Genomic DNA, 16,373 nt, shown 5'->3' with positions numbered 1-16,373 from the left:
TGGTTGACGTAATGAATGAGATACTGATTGTATGAATGTGCAACGTAACAATCCGTTCATGAGCGCTTGTATGTATTGTATGTGCTATTTGTACAATATTTCTTAAAATCGATCATTGATATTTACCCTAAAAGAATCATTAACTAGAGTCGTATACCAATTATATTACGAAGTAACTCTGTATTGGTTAGATATAGTGCTATGTAATATAAACCCTATATTTGTATGTTTATATTTGAAATATCATAATGCAAATAATTTAATGTAATAATTCATCATTGTAATTTAAATAATACACAGTTCCTGTATTAAATCTATAAATTAGAATTACTTATGAAAATCATGATTAATATTAATGTATAGTGTAGTATTTGTCCAAGGTATCTGTTTAAGGATATCATTATTATCATTGTAAGATCATATTATGCTATTTAATGGAGTACGGATACGCTAATTTGAATTAAGAAGCTAAGAAGTAAGTTTGAAGTAAAAATATTAGTTGTCGTTTAGCGCTAGATGTTCTATATAAATAATGTAAGAAGTGCCGAAGGCTTGTATATCCTACATGTATATAAGTCTTGAGTAGTTAAGTTTATCTATAATTTAGTGCCAGTGGAGTTCAGATAAATAAATAACTTTGGCCTTGAATTTAAACGACATTGATATAAGTATAAATCATATTAGCAAATGCAATGAAATTAGCATAAATAAAATCAATGATTTGATTCTCAAAACTTGCATTGTAATATTGTATACAGATTATATACAGTTCTAATTTTTATGTTAAGTATCATAAGTATTAGTATAAAATTGTAGAATTGATCATTGATATTATAAATAATCTGTATTAGAATTAAACAATGTTGTTGAATGTACGAATAGAAATACAGAAATCAATGTTTAAGTAACTCATTAACAAAGCGTTGAATACTCATCATTCATAAAAAAATGTATTCAACTGATATGACTGAATTAATGTAATATATGTTTATTTGGCAAATATTGGGCTTAGTTTAGAATTTTACTGCGCGATTTTGGGGAAACATAGTGTTATATATGTTAGTAGCATCGCCCCTGATTACAACTCCTCTCATTGTGTGATATTTCACAGTTTTCAAAAAATTAAGAAGGCTTACTAAGAAAACCCCAAAATCGTGCTGAATGATTCTAAACCCTCACCAATGTAAATAACACATCTGTTTCAATGGCGGAATATGTCTTGTCAAGATGACATTTGTGTATTGTCAAATATATCTTTGAATCATGAGATTAAAATTTATTTTCGGCCAGCCATAGTTGGCATTTTCCCAATAATAGCGTCATTTAAAGTAAAATTAAGTACTATGATGTATTCTTTAATTATATAAGACAATATACAGGTAGCGTACTTATAAATGATTGTAAGAATATTTTATATCTTGTAGCAAATCAGTTCGGCTTTTATGTACAATTGTTATACGAATAAGTGTTTATATTGAGCAATGAAAATAGGTAATGCTAATATTTTTAAGCTAATTAAGAATTTTAAAACAACAGCTGCACTAATAGGGTACTTTCGGTGGTGAAAAATAAATTTTGAAAGTTGATAAAACTTTAAGATTATATAGAAATATACTTAAAAATTCTGATTATGAGCCATAAAAGCACATTATTACTTTATTATACTAAATTAAAAAGTCGTATATTTTAATCTACATGTCACGTGACACACGTACCGCCATGGTGTGACGCAAGAGTGGCAAATACGGTCAGGTCAGTTAGTTAACAGCTAAATTATATCTATCAACAGTAACTTCAAAGATTTACTATTAGCATAAAATTTAAAAAAATCAAAGTGAATTTTATCTGTACGTATTTATTTATTAAAATGCTAACCAGATTTGTACCACAAAAGATTTGTCACCAAAATGACTGACAGGGCTTTTGGGGGAATAAAAAAGTTTAAAGGTGTAAGAAAAGGTGTTTACTTTGCCAAAATATACTTTTTGTGGCTTTGTATGAGGATTTTAAACACCGTGGAATACCCTATTATTTCACGTAAAATGTTTACCTAAATTATGATTTTTTTTTTTAATTTAAAGTCATCTAAATCGTAAACAACGTATTTTAAACCAAACAAAAATTCAGAATTGTGGAAAGTAAAGCTATGTATTATAATTTCTTTTTTTAAGATGCGTTTACCGTCTAGCAATAGTACTTTTAATAAAATACTATAAATTTATTATCTGTTTTTTATGATAATTATGTTAGTTTATGTACTAATATAATTTTAATTATCATTTCTCATTTGTGAATTTAATTTTAATTCAAATTAATTGTTTCAATTAAATGTAATATAAAGCTTATTCCAATTCCAAGTCCGTCTCAAATCCAGATTGCTGAGCCAAAATTAATGATGACCTAGATTATAAGTAGATTTGATTTTGAAGTTGCATACTGACTTTTCCGTTCCATTGCACTTTAAGTTAAATAAACGATCATAAATATAATACGTCTTTTTTATTTAATATTTAGTTAAGTTGTCTTAAAATAATAATTCATAGTCGTTTACGTCTTTATTTTGTTGTACACAATTCTTAAACAATTTTTACTAAATACTGCTTGTGTTGTTTTTTCAGGGGTTCTAACGGAACGGCATTTCTTTTAATTTACCACAAAAATAGTTAAACTTACCCTTTTTATAAACCTAGTATCAATTACAAATTATTAAAACAGAATCCTGATAATCGTGTATATTCATCGATATAATTTAAAATAAATTTGACTCATAATATATAACATATGCATCTCATAGGGGATAGATCATAGATGGACAAGGAGCTACGATGTTTTTACAAGGTTTTTCTCTCAACACATCTTACGTTCTTAGACTATCTATTGACTTCAGTGTCAGTTTTAAATGTCATATTTAAATATATGTTTTATTTTAGTGAAGTTTTATGTTTAAAAAATAGCGTAACGTCATCAGCAACAACTATTACATATGCGGAATAGAAGTGGACCAACATTAGATCCCCGAGGGACCCCCGAATTAACTAGAGCTTAGAAATATAATTGGATCAGTATTGTATTACAGCTAAAATTAAATGAACCGCATTACTTGGATTAACGTAACGCTAGACAATATAGGATAACAAGACGATTTATTATTGCTGTCTGTAAAAAAGAATTACCATCTTATATAGCTTGGAAGCGTATTTATAAATGATTGTAAAAATATTTTAAATCTTGTAGCAAATCAGTTCGGCTTTTATGTACAATTGTTATACGAATAAGTGTTTATATTAAGCAATGAAAATAAGTAGCTTGGAAGACTCGTTGCGTTGCTTGTCTTTCGCTTATTTTATTAAAATATATATGACGTATAAACTATATGACTGCTATATCTTTGAAAACTTTAATACCAATATTTGAGTCTCTTATCACAAATTACTAATTTAAAGTACATTTTAATGGTTTAATTGTTAGACAAATAAAAGATAAACGGCTGTTATTGTAACTGACATTGAGTAATTCCTTTCTTATTTTATCCGGTTAGTTACTTTCTTGTTATTATTTGAAATTTGAGACCAAAATATGTTTGAATGAAGAAATAAAACAAGAAACATAAAAGATAGTTCTTTATTATATCGCTCCATAACAATATTAATACAATTATAAATAAAATGTAATAGAAATAAATTAATATCCTCCTAGTTTTAAATCGAGATTATTACTATTTATATAATCTAAAATGTCACAAGTGTCTTCCGATAAATCTACCGTGAGCATTGTTAGTGTATCACAAGACCTAATTATTTGTATTATTATGTCCTTAGAAACTTCTAGAGTACAGTCTAACCACAAATTGTTGATATTCCTGAGATATCCCTTTTGAAGAAGACACAACAATATCTCACCAAAAACCAACTTCGTCTGATATTTCAAAACGAGTTTCTGCAATCTCTCCGTGTTATCTAAGAAAAAAAGCAAAATTTCTTCGAGATTAAAGTTCTCGTTACCCAAAGTCAAACTTCTCAATTCGCTGAAGATTTTCTTCGGTCGTCTTAAGAAACGCGGTATAAATAAATTATTCGACTGAGTCATTAGACAAAGACACGTTAGATTGGGACAGCACAAACCTATCGTAATAATTGAGTCAATGTTAACGGATTGGTCTATTTCCCACAGCGAGAAATGGGTTAAATATTTACCTTGGACTTCTAGAAGTCGTTGCAGGGATTGCGTGTAAGAAAAGAAGGAAGTGTTTAATTTTGTGAGTCTTAAATCACTAGCCCCTATCTCTTCAAGAATAGATTCCTTATCATTAGCCGATAAATGTGTTACGGATAATTCTTTCAAATGGGGACAAATCTTTATTAATTTCCGAATACCGTTAGCCGATGCGAAATGGCAGTTAATTTTTCTGAGACTCAAAGGACCAATATTAATGTCGGCTCCTATTATTGTCGAACCAATGTCACATGATTCTATATTTAGTTCTTCGAGATAGGGAAGTTCGCTCAATAGCATAATGATACCGGCCTGAGTAACGCATCGACCTATACGACTAGACTTCTCGTTGCGTGGTGGATCCATCGCTAGAATTCTTAACTGTTTGAGAATGCTTATACAACACAAGCCGACATCGGACACGTTCCTTATCAAAACCGAAGCGTTGATTGGAGACTTGCAAACGTCAACCCTAGACACAATGTTTAGTTCTTCGAGGAGAGGACAGTGTGTGGCAATAACTTCAAGGATTTCGTCGGTACAAATAAATTTGAGGTCGAGAACTACTAATCGGGTAAACCAAGGAATGGTACTTATCCAGTAATGCTGAGATATGCCATTATCGATATTGCATTTGCGAAAGATAGACATCTTGGGATGTATCAGGACATTGAGCTGTACTCGAGGGTCGCCGCGGTACGGGCAACATCCTCTTTCTAAACAGAGGATATCAAATAACCTGAAACAATAAAATGTATTTAGTAAAGATAACTTATATTTAGTTTATTTGGTTTAATATGTTTATTTAGTAATGTTAAGTTAGTCAAATTTTTAAATTTTATACTCAGTATGTTCACCACAGTACATATGCGCAATGTAGTATGGTAGATACTATTGGGATTACTAAAAACAATCCTAGAGCAAAAGACTTCAAAATAAAATACACTTATAGGCATCTGCATGAATATTGATTACTCATTAGTAAATTTAGCAGTTTCAATGGGGTATTACTAAATTTCATTACAGTCATATAAATGTTAATGGCTTACACTGAGCTCACAATTATTGACAATGTAGGGAATGGTTTATTTTCCAATCTTACATTGCCAATGATTAATGGACAGAAAGAGAACAAAATTAGAATTTAGTAAAAATTAAATCCTTCATAGTATTTGACAATGGTACATTGTACAATCCTGTCCCAGTAGGTAATAAAGTAAAAAAAAAAGTAAAGTAACAGCCTGTATATTTCCCATTGCTGGGATAAGGCCTCCTCTTCCATTAAGGAGAGGGTTTGGAACATATTCCTCCAAACTGTTGGTTGTCAATGCGGGTTGGTGGAATGCATATGTGGCAGAATTTCGATGAAATTAGACACCTCACAATGTTTTCCTTCACCGCCGAGCACACGATGAATTATAAACACAAATTAAGCACATATATATAGTGGTGCTTGCCTGGGTTTGTACCCGCAAGCATCAGTTAAGATGCACACATTCTAACCACTGGGCCATCTCAGCTCTTGGTAGGTACAAAACACTTATCAAATATACTGTAGCTAAGGAGGTATATTTATAAATATTGTATCAGTGCACCTACAGGCACAAAGGACTTAAAATCTCATTCCCAAGTTAGGGTTAACTTTGTTTATGAATGAAATGGTTAATTTATATAGTGCCAATGTGGATGCAGAATGCTAGACATTAATGAAATATGAGCGCAGTTTGACAACAATATTGATGGGCCCGTCAATAACACAAAATAAATAAATGTACTGTCCTTTGTTCATTTGTTAGTTGAAATTTCTATTAAATTTTATAATAAAACCTCTATGAGTTTATCTACTACAATAATTTGTATCAAAAATATTCTTCAATTACAACAAGGATGAAATTTGATACAGCTATATTTTCTTATTTATCAAAATAGTTTGTTTATAAAATGAATATACATATATTATAAACATCATTTTGTATTTAATTATATTTATAAAATTTATTTTCATATTATATTATGTTTCTTAAAATTATACACAGCATGAGACTTTATTTATGTGTATATATTTTTATCTATGTATTTCAGTTTATAATAATAATAATAATATATAATTTCATTGATAAATTTTTAAAAATAATTTTAAAAGCAATAGTGGGCAGATACTGTGTAATTGTATTTTAAAGACACACTTTAATTGTATCATAACATAAAGAAGATTTTTTACAAACAAATACTATTATATCATGATAGTGAGAAATACTTCGTTATAGCAATTGTGTTTCTTTTTTTTTAAAAAAAAGATTTAGTTTTTTTAACTTTGTTGATGTTTACTAATTGCGTAATTTATAAAATAGTCAATATAGTTACATACAAACCTGGCAGGAAGTGTAGACATTAAGAACCCTTTCAAAACATATACTCTATTTTTGCAATCCATATATTCGATTTCTGTGTAACTTTTTTCGATGCGATAGCAACTATCATTTATCAAACTAAGGGAACTCTTAATACATAATTTAAATAAGTTAGTTGGTTGTTTACGAGGCGACATACTTGTTTTGAATAAATGAAATTATGATCAAAAGTTAATCACTTTGTTATCATTAATGTATTTCGAATATACTGTATGAAAATCATCTCATAAGATAAAAATGGGTCAAAACAACGTTGACTAATTGCACCATAACAATAAATGTTTTTGAGAAAATCTAATATTTAATTGATTTATGTGTAGATATCTAAATTTTTGACAGTGACAATTGACAAATTTTGAAATCTTAATTTTATCTTATTTTTCTATATGCAAAGATCTGAGCTATACAGGCTTGATCGGTATGGGCTGTCAAATTGCTTTCTGCCTCTTTTACTTGTTTATAGACAGCAAAATCTCCAATTTAAGAAAAAAAGATATAGTAAGTAATTTGTATAAAATTAAAATATAGTAAGTAATTTGTAAAAAAAATAAAATTTTGGTAGATACAGAAATTAGGTCGAAAATAAAAACATTTTTTATTCTCGTTGTAGCACAAATAAATGAGCTCAGTCCGACAAGCCCGAATGGTTTTAGGTATCATCCACTTTATATATATAGTATATACCTTTTCCGTTCAGTCGGAGAGTTAAGTAACCAATACCTAAAGGCCTCATGTGTGGTGGTAAGGTGGTCCATTGACGATTTGTATATCTGATAAGATTTTTTACCTTCCAATGTCTAAGGGCAATTGTCACACTTACCAAACAGATCATTTGATAATTTTTAATAGGTAAATAAACAGCATTTACCTACCTATTTAAAAAAAATAACAGGGAACGGGTAATGTATTTAAATCCTTTAAGTTCTTTCGTTTTAATAATAATATATGCTCTTCAAATATATTGTCCAATGTTAGCGCATAAAATATTTTTATTTACAACATTCTAGTAGAAATCTTTAAATGTTTTGGTTCTCTGCTATATTATGCAACTATTATAAATATAAATCTATAGAATCACTTCATCTTTGTATGTATTTAAAATAATCGGTTTTAGGAACCACACTTAAATGTGGAATGAAATAGTTTCTCCTAGATATAAAAAAAGTAATTCAATAACAAATAATTATAATAACAAATTGCGCCAGAATTTTATAAATAATTTCATTTTATTTTATATGATCTTCATTTGAAATCATTTTATAATTTATAGTTTCGTTTTTTTGTTTTATAATAAGCGATAATATTTAGTTAAAAAAATCCTTCTTTCAGCTTAATTATTGGAATTTCACTGTTAGTGAAAGTAAAGCGATTTGGACATAAAATAAAATTACAAATTGATTTAAGTTTTATTTAATTAATATTTTACCATGAACAATCATAGGCTAAATGAATAATACATTTAAATATATACTACAATACCTACAATCTATTGGCTTTTGTTAGAAAGCTCATCACTATTATCTAAAATGAATATAATTACAATTTGTTAAAATGTCTATTATTATAAGTTTTCATACATTTATAATTTATTCTTGTGCTACAGTGAATTCGATAGTAGATTATTGTCAGTATAAGAGAGATGCATAATAAAAAAAAAAGATTTATATTCATCGTTTCAGAAGGTTTGTACATTCTCTCCTACTAACAATAATTTCAACGAATCTTTATAAATAACCTAAATTTATTCTTTATGAGATATACTACACTTTTTATGCAAATAATAAATTTTCTATTGTAAAGTGCATATTTATTAATTTAAAAAATTCGGTTTTTAGGAACAACACGTAAACGTGGAATGAAACAAGTTCTTCTAGAATTAAAAAAAAAGTTCAAAACAAATAAGTGTATAATAATAATTTGCACCAGGATTTTATAAATCATTTTATTTTAAATCATTTTAAAATTTATAGTCCTTTTTAAATAGCTTTAAAACCTAGCCTAATACGATAAAGGTGCCTTTTAGTCTATATTAAATATTTACTTATAATCAATACAATATTTTGGCACTAATTTTTTATGCCTATATTCTTTTTATATAATATCATATATTTTTCTCGTTCAATCATTCTAGCTGTCTTTATAAATAATAAATTTAATGGCGAAGTATAAATGCATTCGAATTATGAATTTCAAATACCTATAACGACTATTTTTATGCCTGATACTATTTAAGTTGTTTTATAATTATGTTTTTTATTAAAATTAACGTTGTAGATGGTAGTCATATCAAATAAGATTTGTAAATTATGATACTCCACAAAACGAGATTTAAAAAACGAGTTAAAAAATGTGTCTATTTTATTTTATCTGTGGTCTAAGCAGCCATCAATATTCTATTTTGTAATGATTTCAGCGAACTTTAGCTTGACTAACTGTTAATTATGACTGTAATTATGTAAAGAGATGGTATGTGATTGTTTAATTAGTTTGCAATGGCCTGGGTTGCGATTGTTTAAAACCGAAAAACCGAATCTTTACACTTGTATAACAAAATAATAAATGAAAAAACGTGTTACATTCGTAATTATAATGACTATTAATAATTGACTGCCAACAATAGGTTGGTCGTCGTGAAGTCGATATCTATTCTCTCGTCCGTTACTTACAAAACCCATATCTAAAATTTCAATAAATACGTTTGGGAATATATCAATTATATGATTACTTTGATTTGATGTATTATCTGACTTATCGTTTAAAGTAATGTTTCGTTTCGATATAGACGTTTCTAAATTACATTCTATATGATTTTGTATTTTATTTATACATGCAAAATATTTCTGGAAAATGTTTAATTTATTTAAATTTTTGGTCCACGTTGGGCCGTGATGAGAAGCGGATCAGAGTCTCTTGATGTTCTTGTGTGAGTCCGTGCTGGAGCTCTTAAGGGAGCCGCCGAACCGCCTGGAGTGAGAAGTGCTCGTTCTCTCCCTGTCTAAGCTTGCAGCTCGAAGGATGAGGCCTCTTGATTGCAAAAGGGACGAAGACGGTCTTACCTGGAAAATAATGATCTTAATATAATAACTGAGTTTGTCTTTTCCACTTCGATTCGAAGAATACTAATGTTTAAATAAAACTAGTTATAACCGATTTGAATTGCGTATATTAATTATTTTTGACGTCCCGACATTTCGAGCACTTCACAGCGTTCGTGGTCTACCCGTGACCACCATCATCACATCACCACCATCGGGATGTCAAAAATAATTAATATACGCGATTCAAATCCGTTATAACTAGTTTTATTTAAATGTGTAATAATCGCGAACATTTAAGACAATACTAATGTTTTTCGGTGTAAGTTGGAATGCTATATAAAGTGATTTCGTCAATAGCGCAATGTTACGTTATAATGGATTCTGATCCCTCCGAATAGTTTCTATCCCAAAGCGTGGTGTAGGTCGCCCTGTGTGGCATGGTCGAGTGATGATGTACGGAAGGAACGTGAATGAGAAGGCCAAAAATTCGGTTCAATGGTACGTCTTGGGGGAGATCTATGTCCAGCAGTGGACTAATACAGGGTAATCGTGCTGCTGCAGCTTATGACGATGACGATGACGATGATGCTAATAGTAGTGGTGGTATAGGTGGTGATGATGGTGAGTATAACTACGTGTCAATATTTTATGTACTTGTTCTCCAACAGATCCAACTCGATGCGGTCTCCCCGTACTACTCTCCGTGAAGGAGGTTTCCATTGACTTGTGCGATGCCTCGCTGATAGATTGAGATAGTAGTTGGGTCGTTGAATTCGAGTCTTCCATGTTGGACAAATCGTCTGGACTGTCTTCTCGATGTGGTGTATCGGATTCCTGAAAAACGCAACCATTTTTAAAGTATATTACATGGATGACATTTCACTATCAACATCAAGAGGTAGAAAAGACTTTTCGGCGTTAGAGATGACGTTTGTGATGAGATTGTGGTCTACGTACGAAGGAACTGGATGAAAATTTACGAAATCAGGTAAAGAAATGAAATTTTGGTGGAGGTATTTAATCTGAGCACTCTCAAATTAAAATGATTGGATTTTACTAAATTTGTTGCTTGCAATATTATATTTTTTGGAATTAATAAAGCTATTTTATTATTATTTAGGAAGGAAGTGGAACTCTACGAAAAACGGAGTATTTTTTATACCTTCAGAGGAAAGAGTTAAGATGTAACGGTAGACGGAAATGAATCTAAATAAAAAAAATATCGGAGTCATTGGCGCCTGACATACATATTATGTACTTGCGGTGAGATTTATAAATAATAAAAAAAGAATAATTATTGTTTATGACCATGTTCGGTAGATATATTGCTTACCTCTTCTAAGTCTCTTAAGCCCACGGGGTATTGTAGTCTTTTATTCTCATCTCTTTCCTTCTCCCTCTCTCTTTTTTCCAATTCATCAGCGAGCATCATCACTTCCCAATGGCTACCGCTTCCAGCGTAAGCTAACAAAAATTAAGAAGTTGGTAATTATATAACATTAATTTCATCAAATTCTGAAGATTTATCTTTATTCAATAATACAATTTCATTATTATAAGATTTCTTTTTGTTATTAAATAAATAAATTTAAACTTAAATTTAAATGTAATAATTGTATCGTTTATAATCCAATTTTAAATATCAATCAAGTAAAATGTCGCTTACCTCTGATCGGTGATTCTTGGCCTTGATTAGAAAAGCAACGCGACCTTCTCGAGTTGCTTTCAATGAACTCTTCAAAAACTGGCGTGCGAGGAATTGACTCCGAGTCACTACTTGACGATGTTGAACTACTGAAATGCACATTCAACCATCTTGTAATATAGACTATTCGTACTTAATGTACAACGACTTTTGCTATTAGGATTATAGTTATAATTACATTATTAATCAAAGAAGAGTAGCACAATGATTTAAGGAACGAAGCTACGTAAGAATTCGCAGGATCGATCCTAACTCCTAACCTTTGTCCTCCACTCCTAGCACAAGCTTTAATCTTTAATAGAACTATTAGTAATTCATTGAAATGGTCTACAAGTAATAATGATGAGCCGAGATGGCCCAGTGGTTCGAACGCGTGCATCTTAACCGATGATTTCGAGTTCAAACCCAGGCAAGCACCACTATATATATGTGCTTAATTTGTGTTTATAATTCACCTAGTGCTCGGCGGTGAAGGAAAACATCGTGAGGAAACCTGCATGTGACAAATTTCATAGAAATTCTGCCACATGTGCATTCCACTGACTCGCATTGGAACAACGTGGTGGAATATGTTCCAAGCCCTCTCGTTAATGGGAGAGGAGACCTTAGCTCAGCAGTGGGAAATTTACAGACTGTTCTTTACTTTTTACCTAATAACCTTTAAAGGTCTTATTTTACTTCATTTTGTCTTGTCTAAAAGATCATTTTATATTATGTTTGAAGTTTGGGTAATTCCATTACAACTGCTATATGAGAAATTCCTATTTTCTAAGTAAGTAAGGGCTTAATGTTACCAATCGCTCCAACTGTAGTCGCTGTCTATATCCACGACCACATCATTACAGTTCATTTTCGCTGCGGCGCCGCGGTTGTAACCGAAAAAAGATCCGAGGCTAAATTTGCGTTGCGGCCTTTGTGAGAGTGGTTCTGTTTGATTAAATTGTATTCAATTAATGGAAAAAGTATAAATTACATTCAATCAAAAGGAAAAGGAATTGATTACAATACATTACGAAATTTCATTTATATTGTGTCCTAATGTATTTTTCATGTAGATACTTAGACGGAGAATGTTTCTCATGAAATAGGTCACAAATTTGATTAAAGCAATCGATAGACACTTACATGAAAAAACCGTCTCTTTTTTACCGATAAAGTTTCGAACTTTTTTCACTACGCTAATTTATTACGGTTTAATGGACATAGTTATATTAATGTATTATAAAATCTTAATAAGTAAATGTGGCAGTATTTTATAACATAGTATAAAATAGGTTATTGTTACATATATTACGACCATTGCAAATTTGATAATAGTACTACACAAATGCAACGAAGAATCATTTAATTCTTATAATTCCACGGTAATAAAATAGTCATTATTAAAAGGAAAGGTGTTCCATAGACTCTATTCAACTTACTTCTGTCCTTTCGTCCCGTGTGATGCATTCCAGTATCAACTGATAACGTCTTCTTTATCTTCGTTTTGGTGTTGTCGAGGTGAGTACCCAAGAATTGAAAGGGTCGTATTCCCCGTCTACTCATACGGAGACTTGACTGTTCGGGACTGAGCAATGATCGATCTTCTGATGTCATGTGAGGTGATAGTGGCCTTAACGATAAACAATACTTTAATAAGATTGAACTCAAAATTAATAACACAATATTCAATGTTCAATTTAATGTATGAACCGAGATGACCCATTGTTACGAACGTGCATCTTAACCGATGATTGCGGGTTCAAACCCAAGTAAGCACCACTGAATATTCATGTGCTTAATTTGTGTTTATTATTAAGCGCAGTGGTGAAGGAAAACATCGTTAGGAACACTGCGTGTGTCTAATTTCATAGAAATGATGCCACATATGTATTACACCAACCCGAATTGAAACGTGCTGGGATATGTTCCAAACCTTCTCCTCAAAAGGGAGAGGAGGCCTTAGCCCAGTAGTGGGAAATTTACAGACTGTTCTTATGCAACGTTAATTGTTTTTACTTGTTAACTAACACAAGTAGTGATACAATATTTCACCGTTAACACTTACCTTGTTAAATCTTGTAACTCCATAGTTTCTTGGTAGTTTTGATCCTCCCAAGATTTTCTTTGTCTTATCTTTTCAGCTCGCTTTCTCGAATACGTGCCAGCTTTACCGTCTAAATTTAAATCTAATCTCTTAGACTTATTAACAGACCAATCTTCTTTACTTGAAGACGTTTTAGCAGTTTTTTTAGACAGCGATTCAGCTAACGATTGTAGTTCTGAATAAGTTAGTTTGGAAAGTTCTATTCCTTCCGTCATTTCTGTAAGTTTTTCTTCCGATAAAACTTCACTGGATTGTGTTTCTCTTAGGCTTGGCGTTGATGATATTTTTCCAGTTGTTTTAATATCTGTAGTACTTATTTCCGGCGGAGAAGTGGTAAAAACGGTGTCTAGCGAATCACCTCTCTACAAGAGTTTTTTATATGTATTTAAGTGAACTTACATTATACAATCATATAAACAAAAATAGGTAAGCTTTAGTTTTTATTATACATAGCTTTTATTATATATTTCTGGCCATTTTTGTGTGAAAAACTATTACCTAATTTTATAAGTATCAGTTAATATAGAAGTGTACATACCATGAAACCTTCGTCGATTCCTGATATTTCATCGCTTCCTGAGCTATTTTTTGACTGAGCTATTGTTTTTAAGTCATCATTTCTTTGGAATTGCATTGCTTGTTCCGTAGTTGCAGTGTTTGGTGGCACTCCGGGTAACCCTAACCTTTCTAGCTCTTGTATTCGACTTTGAAGTTGGCTTATAATTTCATCACGCTTACGAACTTCATTTTCTAATGTTTCAAATCTATTAAATAATAGATAACATTATTATGATATACATAGTAAAATTATAATTAAACATATTGGATAAACATAAAGAAAAATTAAACCTTTCTTGAAATTTGCCTTGGACATCGTACAAATGCCTTTGTATTACTTTCTTTATTCCAAAAAGTACTTCTCCAAAATATTCTTGTTCTTCAATTGACCCTGGAAAAATAAAACGATCTTGATTTAAACGAAATATCAATAACTATATTTCAAGTTGTAAAAACTTGTTGAAACTATGAATATTTACCTCTTAATAATTTTCTTTGATTTGCAACCGCTGATATTAGTGATAGCTTAGGTTTATCTGAAGGTACTCTAATTTCTTCAGGTCGTAGAGATTTGTAATCGTAGACAGGTTCAAAATTTGGTTGTAGTTTGTATTCATGTTTGAGGTTCGGTTGGATATTTTCAGTATTTAATATTGATTGTTTATTTACTTGAGGCGTAGGTGTTTCTAAAGAGTTTGGTTTATTTATATCTGAGGGTGTTGTTTGTTGTATAGGTATCGTCGGAGTTGGTAACTCAAAAACGTCATCTGAATCATCCATTGGAATACTCGCGGGTGGTGAGGGTAAGGTATGACGATGAAATGTGACGCTTTTTGCGAATTTCGAATGCCTCATAGCGTACCCTTCTACCGTTGGTGCTCGAATTAGTTTCCTCAATTCCCTGCTCTTTTCAGGACTTTCTGCAGGCGTTACGTCTTCTGACAATTTTTTTAATATAGATTTGAGTGTTCGCCTCTCGAGAGTTTCATTAGACCCGTGACTTTCAACTGAATCTATAGATTTTCGCTTGAATTTCCTCTTATCCATTGTACTACCTTCTGAATGGCTTCTCGTAAGGGTATCACAAAGTAAATCTTCAGATGAGCTAGCACAGTCTAAACTCGAACTTCTAAATTTCATAACCTTTTCAAGTTCCGCCAACTTTTGACGTTCATTGAGTATTTTAAGCTTTTTTACAAATGGAAGTCCACCATATTCCGGAGAAAGATCATCTATAGATTTATATTTTTTATCCTTTGATAATGATGATCTTATAATAGCTATTTTGTCATTTGGGACACTACTTTTTTTTGGTGACATTGTCAATAAATCTAAGGACTCTTGTTGGACGGGTTCTGAAGGGGTTGACAAGCAAATCTTAGATTTATCTTGCGTTAAATTGTCACTTTTAATTTCAGTATTAGCGTTATCTATCTTAACTAATTGCGCAGTATTAATTTTTGGCACACAAATACTTATGCTTGGTTCTGGTACATTTCCTTCTACTGAATCTTTAGATACATTCTGAGATTCATTTTTATCTTCTGAGCTTGGTTTACTTTTTGAGTCACCTAAAATAGCGGCCTTTTTAAGTTTAGTCCAAGGCTTTTTACTTTTTGGCTCCTCTCTGCTTTCTTTAGTTTGAATTGGTGCTATTTCTAAAGCAGATTTTTCATTAACAGGCGTTTTACATTTCTCTGCCGATGAACTGTCACTTTCTTTTGACGATCCTCCCCCATGTAATATTTTTAATTTTTCTCGAAAGCTAGATCCGACAGACTTAGCCGGTGACTTTATTTTACTTACAACAGAATGAGGTATTGATATTAAATTCCCTTCTGTTTTTGGTGTCGGTTCGACTACTGCTGCTGGTTTTTCAGTGATTCCTTTACTGAGTGGCTGGCAAACTGCCGTTCCATCACTTTTTACTTGTAATATTTTATCTCTAAAACTTACTTTAGGTTTTGAAACACCATCGCTTGAACCTGAAGAATTTTTCCTTGATGTTTTGGTTGTTGGACTCTGTAGTTTACCGGGTGAGCTAGATTCGGAACCTTTTCGCATTGGACTAAGGTTTTTTATAGTTGGACTTAGAGGGCTTTTTATTGAACTAGGACTTATAGTTTCAGAGCTAGAAGGCTGGTTACTAACTGTAGGAGTTAGTTGATTTTTTTCTTTTTCTTCTTTAGCTTTAAGTAATAACAGTCTTTGTAGTAAAGGGAGGCCAGCACCTATAACTTCTGGTTCTACTTCTGGTGGTGCTGAACTTGTCGAAGGCAGTGGATGGGAGGGAGGGGGAGATAATATCACTGAGGATGTTGAAAGTCTCTGTTTTGCAACTTTTTCTTCACGATCCTGTTTAA

At 31.3% G+C, this 16,373-nt stretch overlaps 2 protein-coding genes across 3 annotated transcripts in view; both read right to left on the bottom strand.

Annotated features, from left to right (window-relative positions):
* Positions 1–3,607: 3,607 nt before the first annotated feature.
* On the bottom strand, positions 3,608–6,952 carry LOC124533156. 2 transcript variants are annotated; one of them, XM_047108322.1, is made up of 2 exons: positions 6,585–6,952; positions 3,608–4,951 (listed from the first exon to the last, which is right to left on the bottom strand). In XM_047108322.1, the coding sequence occupies exons 1-2, from the start codon at positions 6,758–6,760 to the stop codon at positions 3,682–3,684; spliced, it is 1,446 nt and encodes a 481-aa protein (XP_046964278.1). In that variant the 5' UTR covers positions 6,761–6,952; the 3' UTR covers positions 3,608–3,681. The 2 variants fall into 2 exon arrangements, with proteins under 2 accessions (XP_046964278.1, XP_046964279.1); XM_047108323.1 differs by having other exon boundaries at positions 6,581–6,838.
* A 1,100-nt stretch (positions 6,953–8,052) lies between these two features.
* Positions 8,053–16,373, bottom strand: part of LOC124532854 — a 190,930-nt gene continuing 182,609 nt past the window's right edge. Inside the window, exons 18-27 of the mRNA XM_047107963.1 lie at positions 14,490–16,365; positions 14,302–14,401; positions 13,991–14,216; positions 13,414–13,814; positions 12,788–12,978; positions 12,161–12,293; positions 11,328–11,455; positions 10,995–11,125; positions 10,316–10,495; positions 8,053–9,679 (exon numbers count right to left, since the gene is read on the bottom strand). Coding sequence (XP_046963919.1) covers positions 9,524–9,679; positions 10,316–10,495; positions 10,995–11,125; positions 11,328–11,455; positions 12,161–12,293; positions 12,788–12,978; positions 13,414–13,814; positions 13,991–14,216; positions 14,302–14,401; positions 14,490–16,365 — 3,522 coding nt within the window. The 3' untranslated portion in view covers positions 8,053–9,523. The remainder of the gene's footprint in view (positions 9,680–10,315; positions 10,496–10,994; positions 11,126–11,327; positions 11,456–12,160; positions 12,294–12,787; positions 12,979–13,413; positions 13,815–13,990; positions 14,217–14,301; positions 14,402–14,489; positions 16,366–16,373) is intronic.

Source organism: Vanessa cardui, chromosome 10 (assembly GCF_905220365.1).
Source record: "Vanessa cardui chromosome 10, ilVanCard2.1, whole genome shotgun sequence".
Classification (NCBI taxonomy): Eukaryota; Metazoa; Arthropoda; class Insecta; order Lepidoptera; family Nymphalidae; genus Vanessa; species Vanessa cardui.
The sequence above is the reverse complement of the archived record's forward strand: the minus strand, read 5'-3'. Positions and strand labels throughout refer to the sequence as shown.